Source organism: Thunnus albacares, chromosome 9 (genome assembly GCF_914725855.1).
Source record: "Thunnus albacares chromosome 9, fThuAlb1.1, whole genome shotgun sequence".
NCBI lineage: Eukaryota > Metazoa > Chordata > Actinopteri > Scombriformes > Scombridae > Thunnus > Thunnus albacares.
The window spans coordinates 5821137-5847824 of NC_058114.1; the positions used below are offsets into that span (position 1 = coordinate 5821137).

General features: G+C 37.8%; 1 protein-coding gene across 1 annotated transcript in view; it reads right to left on the bottom strand.

Moving 5' to 3' along the window:
- The window catches only part of brinp3a.1 (bone morphogenetic protein/retinoic acid inducible neural-specific 3a, tandem duplicate 1), a 49708-nt gene that overhangs the window by 2216 nt on the left and 20804 nt on the right, over positions 1 to 26688 (bottom strand). Inside the window, exons 4-7 of the mRNA XM_044360500.1 lie at positions 25506 to 25690; positions 8910 to 9015; positions 8230 to 8466; positions 4417 to 4639 (exon numbers count right to left, since the gene is read on the bottom strand). Coding sequence (XP_044216435.1) covers positions 4417 to 4639; positions 8230 to 8466; positions 8910 to 9015; positions 25506 to 25690 — 751 coding nt within the window. The remainder of the gene's footprint in view (positions 1 to 4416; positions 4640 to 8229; positions 8467 to 8909; positions 9016 to 25505; positions 25691 to 26688) is intronic.

Here is a 26688-nt window from a genome sequence, read left to right on the forward strand (position 1 = left end):
CCAAAGACATAAAGTTTTATAGTAAATCAAAATTCTTGAGTCTGTTTGTGAAGGAAGGTGCAGATGGAGTGCATGACAAGAATATAATGTCTTAAATCAGTTTTTAACTTTCTTTGTTCCACATCTGTCACATTTCTGGGTTCACTTTTGTTCTCCAGCAGCGTTAGTAGTTTTATTATTGTGGTCGCGTACGGCAGCTAAATTAATTTAAGGGAAACAATGGTGCATGTATAAGTATTCTACATTTAAAAAATAACTAAAGGAAACTGAAAAAAATTATATTTGTTCAAGCAGCTGCCGACTACATATTAGCTAGGCTGCACAATGTGTGGAGCCCTGGGGATTTCACCACAAAAATCCAACTTTTAAAGATAAATATTAGATCAAAGACAGTAATGAAATGATACAAAAAAGTCAGCCAAGTTTCTTTTCACAACTTCACAAACAGGCTTAGAAAAAAATATACGAGGCATATTTCAGCATTTCAAAACCAGTGGCTACCACATTTCATTTTCTGGAGGATTTATTTCTACACAGGAAAAGAAAACATAGATATATATATATTAACTGAGTCAGTTATAGTCAGTTATATATATATATCATGATGCAGGAACCCCACAGACTTGGTAAATCAATTATATTGCTGAGGATTTTGACAGCATAAATACTGTATATGTGTCAGTTTTTGCTGTGTTTTGTTAAGCAATGTGAAGAAATGCTAGAAATACTCTCCATTCCACCTTAATCAAGAAAACTAACATAGAAAACCACATACAGGGCTAATTACACCTTATATGTGAAGAAAAGAAAATAGTCCTGCTGTCTAAAATCATGAGAGATTGCTCTTTTTTTTCTCTTTGTTTGTGACAAGCATTAGCGTTAAGTTCACTCCAGTGTACAGTATCACTCCCTATGTGCACATCTTAAGCATGAAAAAGATAAGGATTATTCTGTGGAGCCAAAACGTCATTTGCAGCGTTTGTCAAATCAACTTTAACACAACACTTTAAAGCAGCTAGCCACTCTAATACAATATTCCACAATCACAATGTGTGTATCTGAGTGCAGCATGGAGGAAAATGAAAATACGCAAGAGGACACTTTTTCAAATCATCAAATTTTATATCTGGTTACATTTTGTGAAGAGTCAGTCAATAAAATGTGTTAAAAGTCTTAACAGTTCCCAGCTTCTCAGAAACCCATCAGTTCAGAGTCAGTTGTGCATATCTCTCCTCCAGAGCGGAGGCTGTGCACAGCAAGAGAGAGGAAGCGTCCCCGCCATCCTGAAGCGCACTGTGTCAGCAGGACATGTAAACTGTCATGGAGGCTCGGCGTGCAGTACGGGCCGAAGAGAAGCTGGGTGTTCAGTCTGCAATCTGTTCGTTGTCTGTCAGCTCAATTCACACAGATCAATGCAACACACCAACTTTTTTCCTACTGCTATGGATTAAATTTTTACTAGTGAACAAAACTTTTTTCCCCCCCCCACAGGAGATGCACTACATTTCTCTATTAAAAGTGATATGTATTTACTTGGTGAACAACAAAAAAACCATCTCAGCTATTCTGACACCTCTTGTATTCTTCTAGACAGTGGAGCTCAAAGCCGAAAAAAAAAAAAAACATACCGTCTTTATCTCCAAAGACTGCACGAGGAAGTTAGAGTGGAATCTTCAGAATGGATTTTTGATGTGAAGTTGAACAAAAAAAAACAAAAAAACAAAGCTTATGATATTTTTATGTTTGCTTTTTCTTCATCTGACAAAGACCATGATGTCTCAGTACATGAATAATGGCAGCAAAATGCATTAATATTCTCTTTTATAAAAAAGAAGAAAACTAATCCTTCATGAAATAGGTCATTACACACAAGACAATATGGAAAGACTGACGATTAGGTTAAATCATTGTATTTTTTTGTGTAGAACAAGAAAAAACCGAGAGCGTCCTCCGAAGAAATACGACAGGATCACAGCATTTCACTAATATCTGCATGTGCAGGTTTTTAAATGCAAAAATTATAAACTATATCCCATAATTAAAAGATTTTAATATAGAGGATAATTAAATTTTTCAATTGGACAGAGGTAGTGTATGTGTTATTTTGACTGCTTGGCTTTGAACCCTGTTACTATCAGGCAAAAGACTTTTCCTTAGATGTTTTAAGAGCACCGGGTTATAACACAGCAGGATCCAAAATATCTAGTTTCATCACTCTCACTATATCTCATTACTGCATTTACTGCTCTCTCAAAAATTGTCACAGATACTGTCCAGCTGAAGTGTTATGAATATTAATCATTTCAGTCAGTGCACACAGGGCTGTGCAATTGTATTTGGCCTATTATCTCCACAGACATAAAAATTGTGCACCACCTCCTCCTCCATAGATCATTGGCCATTGAGCTAAATGCTAAAACTTAAAGGACAAATTCAAGGCTGTGAATATGGTGATTTCTTTAAACTAGGTCACCTATGTAGTATTATTTTTTTTAATTTTGTGCCGTATGACTAAGACTAAGAAAAAGTTTGTAGATTCCCCATATTGCTCTTTAGGGGGGATCCTACAACAACCAGAATGCATTGCACACGTCTCATCAGAATGACTCTACTAAGGGTGTGTTCATGTCCAGCAGAGCACCAAAGACAAAGTTAGTGAGCAGCAGCATAATATCTCTTTACTGAGGCTTATTTTCATTTACAAAATGTTTTTCCTCATCGAGTCTCTATAAATCCACCAAGTGCTGCAGAGGTGCAGCTGGATGCAACCGCAAGTTACAGGTAACACAGTTGTTGTTCGCTGTTGTTCTGTATTCAGAGTTGCCAAAGTCTGATATAATATATTCTGTCGGAAAACAAAGTCAGGTTCACCAAAGCAAGGCGACATTTGTTGCAGAGCAGAGTTTTCTGTCTGTCTCCCTGATGATCCCAGGCACCCCGGCGGTAACGCTGCATCAGTCTCCCCCCCCGCTGCAGGCGCTACTCTGCCGGGTGACACGGTTACAGCTCCTGTGGTCACCCTCACCTCCACACTCTGTTTTGTCTGATTACACAGCACTATATTTGGCCTCATAAGTTGTAATAGTGGCACCGAATCTCTGCTTCAACATAACATTGTAAAGCTGAGAAACTCTAAAGTTTGTGTGTCAGGCTTCACTGTAGTGGAGTTGCGGTGGTTGCTTCCTTCTCTAGTCCACACTCACTTTTGCCTGATTACGCAGCAGTAATTCAGACTCATAAATTGTAATAGTGGTGCCACATCTCTGCTCTGACATCATATTGTAAAGCTAGTTGTTTTTTGTGTTAGATTCAGCTATTCTGGATGAATTAATTTAGCAGCTTAGCTTAGTTTAGCTGTCATGGTTGGGATGGGAGTGTTTTGGGAGACCCACGTTTTACCGTCCTTGAAGGCACCACTACTGAAAATGAGGAAACCTGGTTTGTAGTCTAAGGTAGATCTCCAAATATCTGCAGGATGACGTGTTTTGCGGATATTTGCTGGCAAAGGAGCAGGAAGCTCAGGGTGCAGGTAACATGGAGGGAAGTTTGCATATACAACCCACATCTTAATGATACAATGCTGGATGAATATCAGCAAAGTTTCCCTTTTAAGCACATGGTTAAACAGACAATAAAGATTATGAGAAAATGGCTTTGTAGCTCTGCTGTGAGGTTAAGAGTTTGAAAGGTTTTGTAGGTGATTGGTAAAATGTTGATATAAAAAGTAAAAGTGAAGTGAAGGTGGTGGGCAGTGGGAGGCTGTAACTGCAGCTAAAAATCACAGAGCATGAATAGTTGGTTTCTCACCTGAAGTAGCACCTGAAATAAACTCAACTGCATCAGCTGCACTCTCATAATCAGATTTATTTTCTTCTCATAAGCTTGGAGTCTACAGACTGTATGACTGAAGTTTTGTGAGAAACACAAAAACAGAAATAGAATAACCTACTGAGGATACATGGGAAACTTCTTTTGTCTATGATTTCATCACAGGTACAGGCATCACTGCGTATTCCTTTAAAACACTGCAAACTTTAATTTCACAGGAGGATAGCTTTGATTTCCTGGATGTAAAGGAGACCTGGGCTGGGACTGCAGCCAAGCCATCAGGTGTGACACTATAGCTCACTTTACTTGGACCTCAGTTGAATATCAAAGTGCTAATATATCGTGTGTATTATTAGCATAATGCCTAGTTCAGGGGATAACAAAGCGCTGTGCACAGAGCGGGCTGAAGAAAATAAATGAGCGCTGCTGTTCACTGCTTGCTTGAAAGGACTTGGGAAGTGGCTGCAGGCTTTGGAATTTTTTGCTTATTTTCACACGTGCACAACCACACAGAGGCATGCACACACACACACACCTCCACATCCGTGTCAACAGAAAGGTCAGCAGGAATACTTATCGGTTTCTCACCTCTCTCTCAGCATAATAATTTTGGGCTGAGTTCGACATCTCTTGCTGAGGGTGAAGAGCTTGTTGACGATGCGTCGCGCTTTGCCCAGGAGCTGCTGGGTGCTGAGCTCCAGCTGTTTGTAGCGCTGGTGAACGGTCGGCTCCATCTTCCAGAAGTACTGGATGGCGGACGTGTTCAGGGCATAAAATGTGGGAAGCCTTCGAACGAAGTTCTGAAACTCATCTGGAAGGCAGGGAGACGCAAGAGGAGAGTTGAAACACTCTTTTATTTTCAGACACATAGGTCAAACTAACTCTTTCACTTCCTTCTAACTATATTTGGCTAATTTAGTCTGACTATATCAGAGAATCACTTTGCAGAGGCCACATGGGCTCAACAGCTCCGGGGCAAACTGGTAGTGATACTGTTTGACACATATGCTAATGGGAAAAGGCAGAGCTAAATACAGGGTTGGAATACAAGTTTTTCCCTTGTATTAATGAACAACCAACAGTTTTTCCAGGTTGCAGTCTTGCAGGTCTGTTTGTGGGAAAAACAAGACGGACAAGGAGCACAGAGGGTAATATCTGTCAGACCTTCAGAGCTGTTAGCGGCTGAATGCACAATGTACCGTAAACAGATTACATTTCCAAGGCATTCAATATCAATATCGTTATCATCGTCGTCTTTATGATCCCTTGTATGGAAAATCGATACAAGTGCAACACTGATGAGAAAATAGCCACTCTGTTTGCAATTAGTTAACGTTATCTTGATAATACAGCATCTGATTAGAAAACCAATTAAGTGTCAATGGCTTCCCTGGTGATTATGCAAGGTATATTACATGTTCCTGTGTAATTAATAAGGTGATTAAACAGCTTGTAATGAGGTATATTGAAAGGGTTTTGGGGGTGCTTTGCATGGCCTACATTTTTAAATAAGAGACATCCTCCTGCTGAGAAGAAAAACCACACACCGCACCTTCCATGTTTATTCATTAAATAAAAAATTCACATTTATGTTGATTAAAGATGGGAGACTAAGGAAGCTGGATGATCAAAAACGTTTGGTTTTGGTCTTTTCATGGGATTCGTTGACAATAGGAAACATATTGAGAGTAGCACTCTATATAGTATAAAGAATATCACCAGATTTGTCCTTTAAACATTCAAGAAGTGATTCATGACGGAGTGTCCCAGTGGTCTAAACATCGTGCTTGGCCAGATTTAAATCCAGCCAGGGACCTTTGTGGCACGTCCTCATCCTTCTTTCTCCTCACATTTTCTGTCACTCTCTACTAGCTCTAGTATATACTTGCTACCAATAAATTATACCTCATAAACCTAAATAAAAGTATATAGCCATGAGTTGTTGTATACAGGCTGGAACTTTCATAATTATTATAATGAATATTAACTAGTTTATGTTGATATTTTGGCCAGGCCTCTCTGGTAAAAGCCATGTCTATATAAATTAAGGATACATAAATCTAATTAAAATATATTAATGAATTATAAACAGTAGATGAATCAGTAAGAGAGCATGGTCATAGCATTGAGTTTTGTTGGGGAAGGTGAAAACTGTGAGGTCTTTGCTAAACTAGACCACTATTTTATCACCAAGACAACGATACCTCATCCCTGAAAACCAACTCTCTACTCACCCATTATTATCTTGTCAGCCACTGAATCCAGGAAGTTAACAGCGCTTCCCTTTTGTATGATTTTAAAAATAGAAGACACTGTCAGATTTGGAGGAGCAAAAGCGCACACACACTATGCGGGCATTATTAAAAATAACATGGAGGTTGGAGGGTAATGATGTGTATCAAGAGGCGTATTTGGCCAGTTCTTCTTACATTGCTAAATAATGAGGTTACAAATAATACATTATGTGCCTTGGTATCTGGGTTAGTTTTTCCGCATATATTCTAAATTAGCTGACTTTTACAACTACATTACAAGATATTTCGAAACAGCCTTGTTGCATCTGTGTCCATATTTTACCTCCTGACTTGTCAATGGATCTTAGTTTTTCAGTGTGTTACACTATGTCAATATACCATCATACAACTCTATTATTTGTCATATTGAAAACTAAAGTTCTGCAGGTGACTGTATGAAGCATTGGGGTAACTTGCTCCATTATTAATGTATTAATGGTTGTATAAATTAAATCATGTCGGATTGAGAAAAGCTGGAAGCAAATTGTGCCAGCCATCAGCTAACATGTGGAAACCTTGTTTAACAGTCAAAATATTAATATATATTAATCTCTCTACTACTTGTTTTTCTATTGCATCAAATATACAATTATATCCCATGGGTTTCAAGGAAACTTTTTCTTTTTTTTTTTTGCAGTACTGCAACTTCAGTTCTCAGGAAACCTTGCTGCTTAACTTATTGCCAGCTGTGAGCTAATCAAGTTGTCCTTAGAATAGAAGCATATACCCAGTAATAACACATTCAGCCAGCAAGGTGCACAAAGAACAGCTTAAGGCAGGGTTGGAAATGACTGCAACAGCTTAGAAGCCTTCACAGCCTGTGGGTGCAGCTCACAGTAACGGCTTTAATAATGACGACGGGAAACACAGAAACAGAAGTTGCTTGAGAGATTAAAAAAAGATGATGTACAGCACTGTGAGGGAACATCATTTGTGCTAATGGTCAACACGTGTGCCAGACAGTGCACAAAAAAGCTTGTTTGGAAGCCTTTGCCAGTGCATACTCTGTTCCTGAACACCGCTAGCACGGTCGCTAGCGGATGGCAGATGTGTCTTGTTTTCTGGAGCTGACATTAAATAAAGTTAATAAAACGGCTACAACTGAACCGTTAAGTATTACATCACAGGTTACATCATAGAGTGCTTACAGATTACAAGGCAACTGGAGTTTGGCTTCTGGAGTATGACAGCTCCTCTTACAGTACAACAGAGCCCTAATTTGACTGAATCATTGTTGACCCAGGCACATTACTGTCAATGCTACCCTTTCATTTTCAGGACACTGAGGCAGCTGCTCTATGCAATTTCTCCACATAGACAGGCTCAGATAGGTAGCTGTCGAATGCAGAGGGTTGGATGATTTGACAATGCAGTGTATCTATTGAGAGAGGTCAGATTTGTCAACTGTAAGAGATTTCGCTGTACCATTTTTTTTTTTTTTTTACCAAGTCAGCTATCCCTTTAACATCTCTGGCTGTATTAGTCCACTAAGGGAAACGTTGCCAATCAATAAGCACGACAGCTTTATGGCGATATTGGATTTACAAGATTTTTGCATTAATGTGATGAAGTACTTTCATTTGTCAGACATTAAATTCATCAGATTATTTAAAACCTTTTTTATCTATAAATAGTTTCTAAAGTGAATTAGCAGGGATTTTACAATATTACAATATATAACGTTATCGCAGTATAAAATGACACATGATGTGATTCATTTTATTTTTTATTTTTTTTACCACAAGGTAACAAAGTCAAGAGAGATTAAAATTCATAACTGTGCTTCTATGAGACAGATTTGCATTTTGTTGTCAAACTTTTACACAAGAATTTATCGGCTGTGTCCAAACCCAAACACATTACATTTTTTTTTCAGTTAATAGGGATGAGATGCTCCTCTCTGTTGTTTTCGAATAATTTAGCAAGATGCTGCTTTAAAAATTGCTCCTCTGTGTACTGATGAATTCCCATTACATGGACTGGATGTAGTTGTCTCTTGTTTTTATTGTCTTTTCTTTGGCCATCGGCTCTTCTAACAATAGGGTGTAATTTGCTGTCAGTGGGAGGGTCACATCCATTGAATGAGTGTAAAAAGGAAAACACTGACCTGACTCCTCAAAGTCTTGGTTGGCCATGTGCCAGGAATCTCGGATTTGCAGCAAACTGGCTTCCATAGCCCTCAGATCCACCTCGGGGCAATTACACTGTGGGTAGTCCACGGCACACTGGCACCAGCAGTCATTGTCCCGGCACACAAACTGGCCCTCCTCATTACATCCGATGTAGCTGAGAGCTGCCTGCACGAACCTGGCCCTCAGATACTCTGGCAGTATGGCCTGAAGGCCTGAGGCAAGGACAAAAACAGGACAAAAACATGGCAATGTCACACGGATGAATGACAAAGGAGCTGTAAGTACTTTAGGTATTGCAGAAAGTGTGTTTAGATTACTGTTGTATGCTAGATCTGTAAATCATTGAAGGCCCAGCACTCATTTTCTCTAGTTTTCTGCCACACTTGACATATGCTTGGCGTCACATGCAATATGCTGAGATTCACTTAAAGTTTTATTTTTACTGCACAGTTCTGCTACTTTTGTTCTGAATCCGTACTGTCTGGGATTCACTTCAGAACTATGCGAGCGTGCATGGCAAAAAAAAGAAAAAAAAAAGATTGATTGAAGCTAAATTCGTTCTGACACTCTCGTGCTGCAGTTATAAGCTTGCCAGAGAACAGACACTGTGACAATTCCATCAGAAATTGGGGGAGTTCAATTATGGATGGCCAACCTTGCAAATGAATCTTGTTTTCGGGGCTCTGAACCAAAACGGAGCTGACAGAGTCGAGGTTGTCATAGTTACTGCATCCAAGAGGTCCCGTCCTTGTTTCGGTCACCTAAAGGGAGGAAAAACACAGGCACATAACAATAATCCATACTGAGGAGGAAACCCACTAATGGCATTAAATATACAAAGAGAGAGCGAGAAACAGGAAAAAGAAAGGAAGAGGAAGAGAGAGAGAAAACAAAACAAAATGTCATGCAGAATAAGATTAACAACACTCCTTCCATATCTTTATCTCCTCTTCTTAGAAACACAAAATATATTACATATTAGTGAGACTTCTTCATTGTGCAAATCATATTTAGGATAATGACTTTGTGAGCTAGTGGGTTGGAAATTGAGTTGTGATAAGGATCCCTGGAGTAAAGCGTAATGAGCAAGCTGCGGTGTCATCTGTCAAATTCATCTCTATATTGTGTTTATCCATTACGATGTCCACTGACACTTGTAACATGCTAAAATCCATTGTGACGCCAGTGTAAGCATGTCCAATTCAGTTACATAAGAAGATTGATGTAATGGCTCAGTGCAAAGTTTTACATGATACAAGATTGTTACAAGACTACACAGGATTAGTAACAAAATCCTCTCCATCAATTGTGGATCTGTTCTTCAAATGCGGTTTAACTAATCCAGACTAACTTGATGTTAACCAGATAAAATGAACCAGTTGAAGTTATCTAGAATGGTCACAGTAGGCTTTCTCTCTTATTTTAATGGTGGCTCTGTGGGGCTTGACTTACACGCACAACAGTGCTTTAAGCCAAATGTTAAGGTCGGCATGCTAACATGCTCACAATGACAATGCTAATATGCTGATGCTAAACAGGCATAATCACCAAGTTTATTATCTGGATTTTCGTGAAGAGTCTATCTTGCAGACTTACACGACACACTCACTTTACTACACAACCACCAAAGTTTTATTTGTGACATATCTACAGTAATTATCAGAAGCTCATTTATTGATCTGTATTCCTTAATGATTTACCACAACATTAATGATAGATACATAGGGATTGTTATCTATTACTGACATTTTTGAAGAGCTTATAGTACATTTGAGATGCACTGTGGTTATAACTTGATAATGGAAAATTCAAATAAATGGTGGCTAAAGTGTTACTGGTTGCTCAAAGACAGCCAGAAAATGACAATGGAACCTACAACATTAATGCTCACACTAGTTTTTCTCTTTTTTATGGCTTTATTTTTAAATCATACAACACAAAGCTCTGTTAAAGGTCTCTGATGTGAGTTTAAAGAGGACTTATTATGCTCATTTCCAGTTCTAAATTTTTATTTTTGGACTCCACTACAGTGGCTTTGCATGATTCACAGTTTAAAAAAACTCCTCATTTATCTCATACGCACAGTCTCTGTCTCTGAACAGTCCATTTCAGCTCCTGTCTCTTCAGGGCCCCCCTCCAGGTGAGCCCACTCTGTTCTGATTAGCCAGCTTTCCAGAAGCTGCCAAGGGGCAGCATGTATCAGACTCATGTTAAGTTACCGTTGAAGCAAACCCAATGTTTCCTGCTTTACTGCTAATTACTAAATAATGGGAGACTTTTATTGTGAAGAATTTACAGAAAGTGAAACATCTTCCTCACTAAATTAGCAGAGCTGTGTTAGTGGCACTAAAAACTGGGCGACACAACAATAAATGGAGGTATTTTGAGCTATTTGTTTAGTGGATCAGTTCGAAATAAGGAGGAATAGTTTGAGCAGAAACAGCCACAGTGATGATGATGTTTGATGACAACCAGCACACCTCCAACAGGTAAATAACTCATTTTACTTTGCAGTGTTGTGTAATGGAGTCATGTTCAGCATGACTACCCCCCAAAACAATGGAAAAATGCCATAATGGTAACGGAGCAGAGCAGTTAACTCGTGTGCTGTGTGTGGAGCAGGTGACCATAAAAAGAAATCTGTCACCAGCCGACATCAGCTCAGGCTGAAAGTAGAAACATTGAGCATTCAGAGCAATCTGAAGTCAGTGCTTTTTGCTCACAAGGACTTCGACATACATTTACCTCATTATTCGACACATCAGCCACATTTAATATGAACATCAGACATTGTAACAATATATATATGACTGAAAATAAAGAAAAGCATAATAGGCCCCCATTAAATGGCGCAGTGAGTGGCTTTTGGCTACTTTGGTCGACCTGTGGCAGAGTTGAAAATAGAACTACTATAAGATTATATTGTCAGTAGGTGTGATTATTTCAAGTATGACCAATCAAGTAACCCTTTTTCACTCTTTTTAAAAGAGTGCAATGGCAGCCTGGCAATTTGGTGATGTGAGAGCAGGTTTCACCACAAAACTTTCTCCTTAGAGAAAGTGATGTGCCTGTGTGGGAGGTATAAAGTCTCCATGAGAGAATAAATGGCATCCCAAGAAATCTACACAGGAGGGAGGATATCAAAATATGCTATCTTGGGAGGAGATAACACATTTGGTTAGCATGAGTTTCTCTAGTCCCTAGAGAACTCTTGTGCAAATCTAGGAAATGGTTCATTGACATGAGGTGAGGCGCCAAACATGTTGGCAGAAGTTGTTGATTTGGCTCCGAGAGAAGGTCATCTACCAGCACGTCTATAGAGGATATGGCCACCGTCTATATCTATGCTCTGTGCATCATTAAAACATGTTTTTCTTTCTGACAATCTGTCACACAACACCTATGTGTACATAAATAGCAATTAAAACTTTTATTTCTGTTTTAAGTAATTTATATCTAAGTCAGATTTGACAGCAAAAAACACTCAAAAGATTCAAAATAAGATCATGGCTGTTCTGTTTTGAGCGAGGATGTTTGAAGGAGGCAGAGAGGACATTTGGTTTTACATACCTGTTCAAAGTAGTCAGGTTAATTGATTTAGAACAGTTGGAGAATGAAAAAAAAACACTTCCTCCAGCCTCTTCCAGCTCATATTTGTGAAGAAACGGTTTTATTTGAAGAAAAAATGTGTACATACAGAGGCCTATGAACAGTTAAGCAGTGAGTTTTGTGTGCGAGGATTGTCTGGATTTTCAAAAAGCCGTTGACTGTCTGAATAAACAGTCTGTGCGGTAAACATCGCCGTGTCCTTGTCTCTCAGCTGAAACTGTGTGAAATGACTTTGCAATTTGCTTGGTAAATTCATAAAAACATTTGTACTCTAAGGTTTTCTCCTTGTCTGTGACAAAAGACCCACTCTCCATAACCTTTAACCAGTGTTGGGATAGCAAAAAGTAATATCAAGGCTGTTGATAATGTAACATTTTAGAAAACAGCAATCTGACAGCAAACCTAACGGTGTGGAAGAGTAGATATAGATAGATGTTTCTTGTATGGCACCTGTTGCTTGCTTGTATTTATATGAGCAAGTAGTGAACTTGTCCTCTTCCTGTTTTTTAATAAAAGCACCACTGTGTGCCAAATAAATGATGCTTTTGAAGTTGTTGAGGCAGATAACTGATCCAAAGCCCCACTGGAACTGAATGTGTTTATTTCTATTACCAGTTGGGTGATCTATTAAAGCTCGCTGCTCATCCTCTGCTGCCTTTACGCAAAAACAAATTCTATATTTACATTTATCCTAAATTAAAATGTTGCCATTAAATATATGGATTGACTGAATCGAATAATACACTGAAAGCACAAGAAAACAAACTATTTTTATGGAGACTGCTTCTATTTTCTAAAGCCATTAGGTTATACTCTGTTGTCAAAATTAATCTGACACTGATGCATTAAGGTACATTGTAGACAAAGGGGTTTTAGCACACAGTAACTGAGTGCAAGCATGTATATCAGACAAATTCCTCTTGCACGTTGAATAAGGTGACCATCTAGTCGAACTCAGTTCACATAGTCTTTTGAAACACAGTCACTCGATATTTTGGATAAAAAAGGGGCACACTCTATTAATAATTTCACATGATGTCCATTTGAAAGACCTGATAGAGTCAAAGTGGTTTTCAAACTTTGATGTGCATCAGTAAAGGGGTCCAGGTTGTGCTTCAAAACGAGCTTCTGGGCTCCATGTCATGCAAACTTAAATTATTGCTCTCAGTCCACCACTCCACTGTTAGAGAGTAACACATTTTATAGGCTCATTTCTTACTGTACTCACATATTTTAGAGGAGTTGAGTGGCAGTTTTCATACAGATTAGCCCACTCACAATGGACCATGAGTGCAGCCAATATCATACAACTTCTACAAGAACATTTATTTCTCCCTTGAAGAAAAAAAAAAACAAAAAAACCTTAAATTATACACTACTATTGTACAGCAGCTGCTAAATTATACCAAAGTATACCCAGGTGTTCTTTTCGTTGAAACATGTGGCACAGGTTGATAAAAACAGAACTAAAAGCAGCAAACAAATGCTACCATTCATGAAAAAAAATGCAAAAAGTAACACTGATAGCAAAACAAAACTGAGTGAAAAATTCCTAAAACAGTCAGGTACACACCCCAATAATTGCCCCAATATGTGAAGTGAACTCAGTTAAGCAGATAATAGACCATCTTGAAAAGCTTAAAGGTCAGAGATTTTCATTTTAACACATTACACAGTTATAAAGACATTCGGCTTGAATGTTATGAAAAAAGAAATACTTTCCAAATTAATTTGGGTGAGCGCAACAGTAGAAATTGGGTAAAAAAAAAAAATGGAAACGAGAAATAAAAGTTAAGAAAAAAACAGAATACTTTTTAAGAAAAGGCATGAAAAGATCTCCCAACTTCTGCAGCATGTTTTGGAAGATGTACTATATCCAAGCCTCAAAGGCATAACACCAGATTTTTGCTGATAAAAAACAGATAAACACAAACATAAAAAAAAAAAAAAGTCTAGAATCTATCCTCCCCTTTGAGCTCATAGTTAGATTGCTCACAATCTCAGCTCAATCATCCTTAACAAAAGCCTGATTTAGAGCACACGTATATCCAGACTCCACAGGCAGCAAAGATAAACTGCCAACCTGAAGGGAAATCCATCTCCTTCGCTGTCACTTGCGAATTATTGCCAAACACCATGACGGTGTCTTATTTTAATATTTTCCCAAAGGTCCAATAGAAGTAACCACATCTCCTTGCTAGATTAATGACAGCAACCGTGGTATCCAGCCAGGAGGAAACAGTACACTTTTGCCGCTGTGGGCAGAAAAGTTCTTTCTTCTGACATCTATTTTTGACAACTACAAAGTCAATGAGGAAACTTCGTGCAGAGATACACAAGGATGAAGAGGTCTGCATGTAAGGTACTGGTACGTACAGTCATATGATATATTTTCAGTGAAATATAGAAGAAAACATCAACTGAGCTACTCTTGTGAGTTCACAGTTACTGAAATAAAGTCTTTTGAAGACAATGACATCATTATTTTAGACAGGACAGGCAGAGGGAGCCTAAAAAGAGAGCGAGAAAGGGAGAGTAACTGATTTCCATTCTTCTTTTTTATTATTGACGCGTTAACACAATTAATTAAAATCCGAGCAGCCTCCGTAGGGATCAGCAGATTAATTTCTAACACAGACAGATGTCCAACTTAAAGGGGAAAATTGACCAAATGCAAATCTAATGATGGCTTTTCTATGCATAGCAATGAGACCATCTGCAAAAAGAACCCAGTGGAGCAGAGCATGTGTGCACAGTCAGCCTTCTCTATTAGAAATCGACCCCAAAAAGAAAAATCCTTTTTGTATATTTCACTATTTTCAAGACCCCATGGGGTCCTTCTTTTGCTAAAAGGGGGAAAAAAAAAAAAAAACATAAAAGTTATTCTCTAATGTAAATGACATTTATCGGTTGGTGGGAAAATTATTAATGTGCCATAATTGAGTACAAGATAATTGTGCTGACTGTGTTGGAATAACTAACAGCTGCATTTAATGGAACATTTAATCGCACTTAAAGGCTTTCCTAGAATAAGCAGTTTGTGATGCTTACGCTTGCTGTGAACGTGACTTATTTATCTTATCACAATGAATTTCACTTTGCCCTCCAGGCATGCCTTTTGATGTCTTATCACTGCCTAAATACTATTTTAGGATTTATTAACACTGAAAATATTCTGTGTGTAACTTCTAGAGACCTAAAATCAACCATTAATTTCTATCATGATGGGAATTAAGGCCAAATCACAAGTGCTTACATTGACGTTCAATGCAATGAACTGTATTCCACTATTCCCTTTTCACATGAAACAAAAAACTTCAGTTTGACTTCGGTAAAACTATATGGTGAGATTGTCATGATGTGATTCCACTAAAAGTTATACTGAATTATGGTCTTTCATTAATTATTCATTTTCACAAATGTATACCTAATTCAAAAGTCTCTGTCTGTCTTTGTCCAATCATTGTGCAGAGAAACAATGAACCAGTGAATGTTTAATTGCGACTCACAAGTGAGCTCAGACTCACAAGGTAAGGCTACCACCAAGCTCAACAAATATGAATTTACATATACTGTGGCCCTACAAAGTATAGCATCACCTCATAAAAGAGAATGGAGAGTTAAGGACCAGCCAGTTAACCACAGATGGCTGACAAATTAGGAAAAAACCAACACAGGAGTTTAGCCACACTGGTGGCATGGCTGCAGAGACGGCAATGCATACAGTATGTCTCATGTTGAGTGAATTGTAGTATTAGTGATCCCTTAATTTTCAGTTAGTGCCATCAACAGGTCAAAATTTTAATAATTTGGTTTATAAGTGTATCTGCAAAACTAATGAAATTCCCGTCATCATGAAGGCCATAAGATGTGACTCCAACACATCCTAATTAAACAATTACACAGGTTGATTGACTCCAGAACGACCCATACTAGCGTAAAATGCACCTTTCCACAACCATTACAAATCACTGTTAAAAAAAAAAAAAATTATGTTTTACAGTGTGACAATGCTGTGTCTGGTTAGGTTTAGGCACAAAAAGCACTTGGTTAGGGTTATGGAAAGATGATGGTTTGAGTTAAAAATCATTTGAAACGTAGTCAGTACTTCCTTTAAGTTACGCAACCTTCGTCGGCAACAGTCACATAGTCCAAAAAAGGTCCCGACCCACAGAAACATGATACGTTTCCACTTTTTTCCATCTAACTAACTATCTAGCCCGTCTCCCCCTAATAAAGATGTCACCTTATATTGACGTCATCTGAACTGTGTCACTTCCCCCGCTCATAATTACTACAGCTGCTAGAAGGCGTATACATAACTATAGCTCATTTTTGCTGGCTGAATTTTAGATCTATACTGTCGTGGGGTTTTTTATTTTTTATTTTTTATGAGGACGTGCTATATGATTCCCATCATTTTCACACTCATCAAATAATTCAGTCCCTCATGTCTATATGGAAGCATCTGTTACGTTTCTGCACTCATTTATTCAGATTTTTCCTTTAATTTCTCACCAGTCTGTATATTCAGGCAGCATGCAAACATTCCCAAGTGAGCCCTGAAGGCTTCATATTACACTCTGTAGTGATAGCGTAGCTCTGCTTGCTGCCAAAATACATTGTTCATGAAAACACGGCTGTTTGGAAAGTTGACATAGTCTTCCGCAGCGCAGTGGCTCAGTGCACAAGTGTGATGGCTCAGGATGTGACGTTTTCAACTTTTGGTGCAGGTGAGAGCCAGAGACCACATTTGGCATTGTAACCGGAGGAAAAAGCTGCACAGCTCCTAGGTTTATTATGTTTTTACAGTGCAGGAGGAGAGATACTGTTGTGCTCAGCGCTCCCAGTAGGGCGGTTAAACACACTCACACGAGGAAACACACACCTCTTTCTGTGCCACAAGTTCAAGTTCAAATATGCTTAATTTGCTGCATAAATTTGTAATAGCTGCTGCTGCTGCTGCAAATTATAGCACATATAGTGAATAGTACATAAAAGAAATGTTGATTCATTAAAAACAAAATAGGTCAAATGGAAAAAAAAATACACAACCAAATATTTTAAAACTCTATCTATCTCAATCTTGACTCTGCTGAGAGGCAGCGATATGTATTATCTGATTTTACTGAGGGGTTGAAACTGAATATTTACAACTAATAAATTGAATAAAATGGGCACGATAAAAGGAAATGATACTACAAGTGTGCTATTAAAAGACTTGTATTATCTAAATCAGATTATGCCATGTCTTTCACAGTATATAGATGGATGATAGCCTTTGTGTTATTGGTGTGCGGCCCTGGCAGGGCAACACAGCACTTAGCCTGTTAACATGGTCCACTGATACAGATGGCTCTGAGGCTCATCCATTATTTAAAAATGTAAGGCTGTAATATTATTATAACACCAGTTAGTTGAGAGCATTTTTACTGATGAAGATTCATCACTGCTGCAAATCCCTCATATGAATAATTCCACGAAAAACAGCATAAAATGTCACTTAGTGAGCTTGTGTTGTCAGATGTTTGAGCAACAATGGACTCTAAATGGCTGCACTTTCTGCTCGTTGGGAAAAAAAAAAAAAAAAAGTACAAGATGGCATTAATGTTTCATGAAAATCATCGCTCATTTCAAAATTGCCTCATTGGCTGCACCTTCAAGAATTGTTGTTCGCTTAATCACCAAGGCATAGTAGATGTGCAAATCCACATTTGCATCTGAGATACATTTCCGCCTGTTTATTCAGTCTTTGAGGATTGCAATGCGTGTTTTAAGACCACTTTGTTGCACTGGCTTACACTCTAATGTCAGCCGGCGAGGGATAAGCTTATAAACTATAAGCAAGAAAAAGGGGGAAGAGGAAGGAAAATAGCATCAGAATGAGATTATTGTGTGCCCTCAAAAAGGAAGAAAAAAAAAAAAAGCTACTCAAAGCCACAGGGGAGCAGAGGGGAACCTTTGGTAGAAGAAAGTGGAATTTAATACCGTATGTGGCGTTATGTTTACTGAGTCTCTTTAAGGGAAACTAAGCTATGCTATTTTACAGGAAGTACTAGTCACTTGAAATGGGGCCAAAAGAGCAAATTTGATTCTGTGTATTTATTTTTGCTCTCTAAGCTTGACTTTTTTTTTTTTTTTTTTTTTTAAAAACCAGCTGCAGATTAGAGACAAATCCTAGCTGGGAGAAGTGGAATTCTTAAAAATCTTTATATCCGGAGTCAGACATCAGACTAAAGCCAGAAGCTGTATCTATCCAAGTATTTATACAATTATCTGAGGCCTCTTAACCTATAACATATCTAGGAGAGAAACTTATAGATATTGTTAAATGTTAAAAAAGGTTGAGGACATGGTGAAAAGACCAAAAGAAGAACATTTATCTTCCTTTCTGAATAATAAAGATGCTAAAAAATATCTGCACGTAATGAATAATTCATCCACAGCAGTGATGACAGAGGACTGACAGAGTGCTTTGTTTTTCTTATTTAGTTTCGTTCTTTTTTTTTTATCCTGCCATCAAAACTGCCCCAAACTCAGAGAAGCCGTGTTCGCTGCAACCCTTCCTCAGCAGCCATTATCTGATTTCTGAAGCTCAGTCTAACTCAGTGTTCTCTTCTTCTGCTGAGACAAATGAAGCGCAACGCCGCATGACTGACTGAACACTCAAGACTCACACGGCAAATTGGGTCAAACATTCCTTATCACTTCTCCTCCCCGTCAATGATATTCTCCTCCCAACTTTAGTTTAATGAATCTTCAATACGGTGGAGCCTGGGCTGCAAATCAAAGGTAAGCGCATTGATTGATGCAACATTTCCTGTGTAACTACTGCACCTCAATCCCTGGCTAAGAGGCCTGCTAAATAGGGCCTGTCTGTCCTCGTCTCATCTCCTCAGTTCAGTCGCATATGACACCTTAACTCATGCCACAAAATGTTTGACAAATGACGGAGGCTCTCAAAGGGAATTACTAAAATGGAAGGGCTGATTCATCACACTATGTAACTGCAGAGACTTTTTTTTTTTTTCCGCACTCCTATCTATCTCATTTTTCCTGTCTTTGATTATTTTCCAGTGCTGCTGCGCTCAGTTCTACAGGCCTTCAGGCCAGGCATTTCTACCATTTAAAATATGTTATCTCTTAAAACCAGGGGACCAGTGCTCTTCTTAAAAGTAGCTTTGTTTTGGCATCTGTCTTCATTGGGTTGAGGTAAAAACCCATGTTCGGAACTAAAGGCTGCTGACGCCGTGAATATTTTACATCAGTCACCTGAAAATGCCTCACAAACAAATGTACCCCAGAGGGCTTTTTCTCTATTCATCTCAATCAGAGAGGTTTTTAGCAGCACTTTGGTTCAGTGGCGGCTGCCAAATCAGCTCAACGTCCGCTTGCCAATTCACTTTAGAGAATGTACAATTTTATCTCTGATGGACTGTATAGTGGGGCATCACTAAGGACAAGTCAATGAAAAATGAGCTGCGGCTCAGAAAAAGGCAAGCAATTTCGTTTTTTTTTTTAGCTGCAGCAGCTACGCAGTCAGAATGAGGGAAATAGACACTGATGTTTCTGCTTTTCCAGTGGAATTCTGTCTTAGTGTCGCTATTGGCTCCATGCTACTCACTGATGATTGTTTTTTTTTTTTTTTTTTACCTGGTATATGAAGTGACATCCCCCTAAGCATGTAAATTATCTGAGAATCACAGAACATCATGGAACTGCTGAAATACTGCTACTGTGTTGCTCAAACAGGTAACTGGAAAATTAAAAAGCAGAGTAATGGAAAGGTTTATTAAATGCTAATTGTTTTTTTAAAGATTGCATTTATATTATAAAATCAGAGCTAACCAGTCGAAATCAGATGATTCTTTGTTGAGGCGAAGGCAAATACCAGTACTCACAACTGCCTAATAATTTCAAAACACGCCACAAAGTCCCAACGATATGTGTGCAAGACTAAAATTCTGTAGACTCAGAAGAAGCAAGGAATCCTGCACACTGTTGATTACCTGTACTCACTTTCTCATGTTTCAGAAGGTAGACTTTCATTTGGTACCAATTAATATCATGTTTTCTAATTCATTACATCCAGACATTTAGTTTCATTAGATTAGATTTGGTTTGTTTTCTGTATTATATTATTGTAAACTGAACACATTTGGGGTTTGGTCTGTTTGGTCAGACAAAACAAGCAGTTTGTCATCGCCCCAGGCTTTGGGAAATTGGGGAAATACTTTAATTATTGTTTTCTGACATTTGATAGACCAAATGGTTAATATATAAAAAAAGAACTGACAGATTAATGAAAGTAGCTGTTTGCTTCATCCCCACATAATACCTAACTGTCAGTGCTGTCCAATGTTTCTCCAAATTTAGTGATTTTTTAATTTTTCAGATAAATGGGTTGATGGGTTGAGGATAATTGCCTGCTTCTTCTAAATAAACCGTTCAAAAATCCATTTGATTATCTGAAAAAAAAGCATCGACAGAAAGCTGAAAACAGAGCTGTTAATAATAATGATTAATAATAATGGTTTGTGCTTTGTGAAGTTGGTACCATAGTTATCTAAAGCTTGTTCTTTTTCCAGATACAAACAGACTGCACCAACCTGGAGTTCCACTAACCCCCACAGATGAACTAATGAACCATCCTCTCTTCCTCTACTCGTTCACACTATCACTAGGGTCATAACTTTAGCCCACATTCCTCTCCAAATGTCTTTCTCTCCTCTCCTTTTTTATTCAGTAGAGTATCTAAAATAGTCAGAAATGCCTACTAAATGTGTTATTATGTGTAAATTAGGGATGTGCAGAGGGCCCAGTATTTGTATTTGTACCTGTATTTGTTGAGGCAGCAAAATTATTTGTATCTGTATTTGTATTCAAATAAAAGTGGAAAGAGGCTTAAAAATCCTGTTTTTGTTTTTATGACACTTAATTTTAGAAAATCAAAGTGTTACAATAAGTGTTCATGAATAAACTACATTACAAAGGAGGTCTTCACATCGGGTCTTGAGCTAGAGTCTCCCAGATCATAGACGACTGCGCTGATTACTGAGCTAAAACTTTACTCCTCGCCTCACGCAGGCAGACCTCTACCTATTTATACACCCATAACACAGAGACAGCACAGCATGTAATGTGCAGGGAGGAACTTCAAAGGCGATTATTGCTTTGCACTTTTCATTTATTGCCTATTTTTTTACAACCTAACTTTGTGGAAAGGAGAAGGTGAACAACAGGTTATGGAGAGTTCCTTGTAAACACTTTGCTAGTGTCAGTAGCTCAGCTTTATCTCTGGTGAACACCCCCAGTAAATATTTTTTTAAAATATTTGTATGAAACAAATATTCATATAAAACCCACTATTTGTGCTTTGCCAAATAATGTATTTGTATTTGGGCACACCCCTGGTAAGTATACCTTTGAGTAGAGATTACTTTGTCACTTATACAGTTCTGAAGGTCAAAAGAACGCCCCATGCTCAAAAAATTTAATTTTTGTCTGCTTTTGTACTGTCTGTTAGAGGCTTCATCATCTCATCTCAATGTAATTCAAGTTAATTGAGACTGTATGATCTTTTTCAGTACTACACATGTGAACGCAGTAATTAAATAAATATCTGTAGCATTTTCTCTCTCACAAAGCACCGCTTTTATCCAATGACGCTGCAGGTCCCACCACGGACCCAAACACAGTTGACATTAAAGCAATAAATGTTGACCTATTAGTCAGGTCAGATATGTTTGGCTCTGGTGCATCCGGTCTCAAAACGAACACTGCAGGGACAAGCGCAGCAATCACATCACAGAGCACATTACAAACAGACTGATGAAGCTGACAGTATCTCAGATGGGGTATTTTTTGCAGGATGCTGATATTACCTACATTCCGTGACGTTAATGTGTTGTTGTTTACCACAAATGAGTGTAAACACATTCAAGCCACGTGAGGGAAACAGATTCCTCAGAAAGCACAGAGAATTCAGTCTGCAGTAAGAGCAAACTCAGCTGATTCAATTCATTCTGCTTGATAAGAACTGACAGAGTGATGAATGAACACACCCCGAGGGTATTAAGCAGTAAGAGATGCAGGGTGATATTTACATCATAAGCATATCTTGATATGCATAGTATGCTGTTCCATATACAGACCTGACAATACACACATGAAAGAGCAGGCAGGGAAGTAAACAATACTTCTTGCTTCATCTCTCTCTTGGTTTCTCGTTGTGCGTGCATGTTTGCATGTCTACTCCAATGTCACATCAAAGCCCCATAAAGTGCATACAATGCAAGGTTAGTGAGAAAAATAATTATATTTTTAATCACCCGGTTAATTAAAGAATGTCAAGCAGTCAGTTTATTTGATTATGCTGCATGCTGGGTTTTTTTTTTTTTCCTAAATAATTTATAAACACTTTGACTTGGTGAGGCAAATATTAAACAAAAATACACGTGTACAGTATTTAACATAAACTTATGATTCATCACGTCTAGCAGATATGCCTTGTGGCTTATCGACACCACCAGGTCTTCATCTCATCAATCATTTTCCAGATCCAAGATGTTCTTTCATTATAGTGGCAGCTGTAGGACACTAGCACCACAGCACCCTGCGGTGCCTTAAGGACAGGCCAAGGTTTCCGCAGGATACATACAATACAGTACAATATACACAAATTCACACAAATCCCTATAAGAGCAATTATACGCAGCAGCTCACCAAAATAATGTTAATCACAAGCTAAAAACAATGAAAAGCTATAAACTTAGAGATGTGGAATTGTTAAAAAAACATGAATAAATGCCTTTATGTATATATATTTAATTTAGAATATATTTTATATATTTTTATAGTTTTTAATTTCTATTTTGTTTACTTTACTTTTACTGTACATTTTAAATAATACTTCACCACATCAAACATTTGCTAATCATTTCAAAAGTATTAAAATGGAAGAAATGGATATCAAAAGCGGTTAAATTGCCATTATGTCGCAGCTCAAGCCGGTGATAGCAGCTCACTTACGGTAGCTAGTTGTCACCGTAACGCACAAAGCTATCTGACAACCAGGCTTTCTAGGTGCACGGCAGTCAAAAATAGCGACTGTCAGAGCAAGCGATGGAAAGATTAGTCACTGTAAATAGATCTCAAAGAAATGCTGCAACATCTCAGCCCCTCAACACAATCTGAGACAAAAAACTTCAGCTCACAAAAAAAACAAACAAACTTCAACAACCTAAAATCAGACTGTATGATGAAAGCTACTTGGCTTACAGCTTTTCATGGATAGGGGAATATAGCTATCCCAGACCGGAAAGTCTCATTTGCAGTATATAAATTTGTCATACACGGTAAGTCAGTGGTACCAAGTAAGCTCAAGGGACATCTTGACAAAACACTCCTCTCTCGCCAGCAAAGATATTTTAATAATTCAGAGACTAAGTAAATGAAAAACAAAATCAATGCATTATATTGTGTGTGTTTTTTGTTGTTGAAAACCTAAAATGTAAGCTCACTTTTGAACATATATACTTAACATGGCATACTCAAATTGTCTTTCATCATTTATTGTCTTGTCTATCAGAAATGAAGTGCTGCACGTCCCAAAACGCTCTTTATCTAAATGAAAAAAACACAAAATAGTCGATTAATCATGTTTTTACCAACTGAGGAGCATCTAAAAACTCTTTTCTCTCTAGACCTGATCTCGAGAAAGTCATACATGCTTTTATATCATCTCAGTTAGCTTATTGTAATTCATTGTATTCAGGGTTAAGCCTGTCTCACAGACCTACTTGGCCTTTCACAAATACTAGAAGACAAGATCATATCACAGGTTACCAGTAAGTTTTAGAATTGATTTTCAGATTTCGCTGAATACCTTTAAACTTCATGGTTTATCTCCCAGTTATGTTGCTGAAATAGTGCTGCTCTATGAGTAAGAGCGCAGGATCAGATCTTCAGGCAGGGCCCTTCTGGCTTTTTCAAAGTCATGGCTGAAGTCTGAAGGCTATCTCAACTCTGGAACTCCCTGCCTGAAGATCTGAGACTTGCAGAAACGGTTGATTGGAGCTTTTCATCAATTGCCAGCACACTGTTTTATTTCCAATATGTCTTATCTGTTTTATTATTATCATAGTTTTTTGTCATTTTTATCTTAAATTATTGCTGGGTATTTTATTCCATTGTATTTTGTATTATATTGAAGTGTTTGACTTTATTTTCCTTGTGGTAATACTGAAGGTTACCAATATTGGAAGGTTGCCATGAAACACACAAAAAAAAATCACTATGAGGGAGTGCCTTGGTTTACAAAAAAAGTTTGACAACCACTGCTGTAGGACACATTTCACCCAACAGTTCTTGGGTCTAATGTGAAATAAATCCATGAATAAATAAGAAGTTGCCTCATGAAAGTTGTTCTCTCTGAATAATTTTTGCACATAGTATGATGGGAACATTATTTTGGAGGAGTTCTGCTGCAGACATGACTGGAGGTAACTTATGAAACAGCTGCCATAGATTTTTGGCTGGAACATTAGGTGAGGTTGTAAAGTGCATTCATTATGAAGAAGTCATTAATTAAATATGGCAGGAAAAGTGGATGGAGTTTATCAGTCCATACTGAGGGTAGTCTGCAAATGAGGTCTAATTCTGTCAACCAAGGACTGAGGTTGCCTTATGTCCTTTAAAATATGTTTTAATCATTTGCTGCTTAATGGTATTCTAGATTTGCAGCGGGCCAGCATAGTCCATTGAGAGCCTATTGATGGGTTGTAAACCGCATACAGTAATTAGTATTAAGTGGTAAATACTTGGCAAGTACTGACAACTATAGAGCATGATTTTCTTAATTTGTTGCAATAGTTATATGCAGGGGGTAGAGGGAAGGTCATTATTATATCAAAAACTTAAGCACATAAACAGCTGCTTCAGTCCATTATTCATATCTCTATTAGTCAGGAAGTCAAATTTTAGTGGGAACAAAAAAGAAATTTTTGTGTGTTTTTCAAGGGGCTTCAATCAACTTTTCTCAGAACAATTAACAAAGCAGCTATGTGGATGTTATAGCATTCAATAGGGCTGCAGGATTGCATGCACGGTGCAGACCGATATGAGCCAATATTTCATGGTAAAGATCCGATGCTATTCTGTTGTCATTATATTGTTTTTCTATAGTGAAGTATAGTGTATGTTAGTGCATCAATAATGATGTATGTGAAGTAAACATTTTGTGGTTAAAGGGTATATACTGTATGGATTTGGAGACTAAATCCACAGCGAGGGGACAAAAAAAAAAGGATCTGGACCCTGATTGGCCATAAATAACATCTTTTATCATTAAAATGAGATTAACCTGCTGATTGTAGGGTTTCCATTCAAATGCTACAAACTGGCCATGATTGCATCAAATTAGTTAGCGGGTGAGCTAATCAAGACAACAATGTTTTGAAAAATATAATAATTATATTTATCCACTGAAACAAAATGAGATTTGAATAATGCCTTCATGAAACGATTGCAATCATACATTTAAAAAAAAAAAAAATCAAACCATGGGGCAATTCAAAGCTTTGGCAGTTGACTATCTGAATATTTGTGTTCCTATTGCGCTAGAGAGCAGCAGGCTTTTTACCTTGATGGCAGTGGAGGCGATCTGGATGTGGTGCAGCTTGTGCAGGGTGCTCTCCCTGTCAATGAAGTAGGAGGCTGCCAGCTGGTGCAGAGCCTCCAGAGTCACAGCTGTGCCATTGGATTCACTCACTTCAGTTGTCCGACTCAACTTCCGCTTGTCCACAAAGATCATTAATGACTCTTCCCCTATAAATACACACACACAGACACGTACACACACTTCATTAATGACTCTTCCCCAATGAACATACACATACATATATAACACTGTCAATGGTGGCAAATGTTAACTGAAGATGAATACCTTTAATACCTGCTTTTACCTAACATACACCAGTTCAGTACCACTGACTAAGCTGCTGCCTATGCAGCTTAGACAGTTTAAATTGAAAAAAATCCCATTCCACTAGTCAAACATGAATAAATCATTATCAAAGTAATTCTGACGTCGCTGATAAACTTAGCAGCCTCTGCTAATTGTATTTATTGGTGATACAGCTACTGCCACACAACACAAATTGAGATGCTTTATGGATCAAGTCTTTCAGTACAAACACAGCTAAAGCTTTCAGAGAACAGTGTATTGACAGGCAGTAGAAGGAGTGAGAGATCGATGGCAAAATCCTTTCTAACAACATTAGGTTTTATGGGGAATGCGGTTTTAATTTGGATAGACACTAGAGCTAACATACAGTACATTACCAGTGGGAATAGACAAAGGTTAACACTTGTCTCCAGCAAACTGAAAAAAAAACTAAATCTCCATCCTAAGAACCTGAAATCTGTTAACAACCAGAGAAAATAATCTAATATGATGAGATTATTTCAAATGTTTCCAAACAAGTTTCAGAAATTTACCTGAATCATTTTCTTGTCTTCTTTCAAGATACGGACGCTCTTTTCTAGAGAAACTTGAAACAAAATTTCTACTCTGGAAACATGGAATTACTGTATTTTGTTACAATAGCAGGATTTTTTTCTTGTCTGAGCCACATAAATTATTAAGACTGATGTTTATCTTTAGGAGCAGGGTTTTGTTTATTATAACAAGTAATCAAAACATATTTTATGATGATATATTGATGTTTAAATGCTACATAAAGCACATTTAAATCACTTTGCAAAATGCTCACATAACATCTAATGATATGTCACTTAATAATTAAAATCCTGTTATTCAGTAT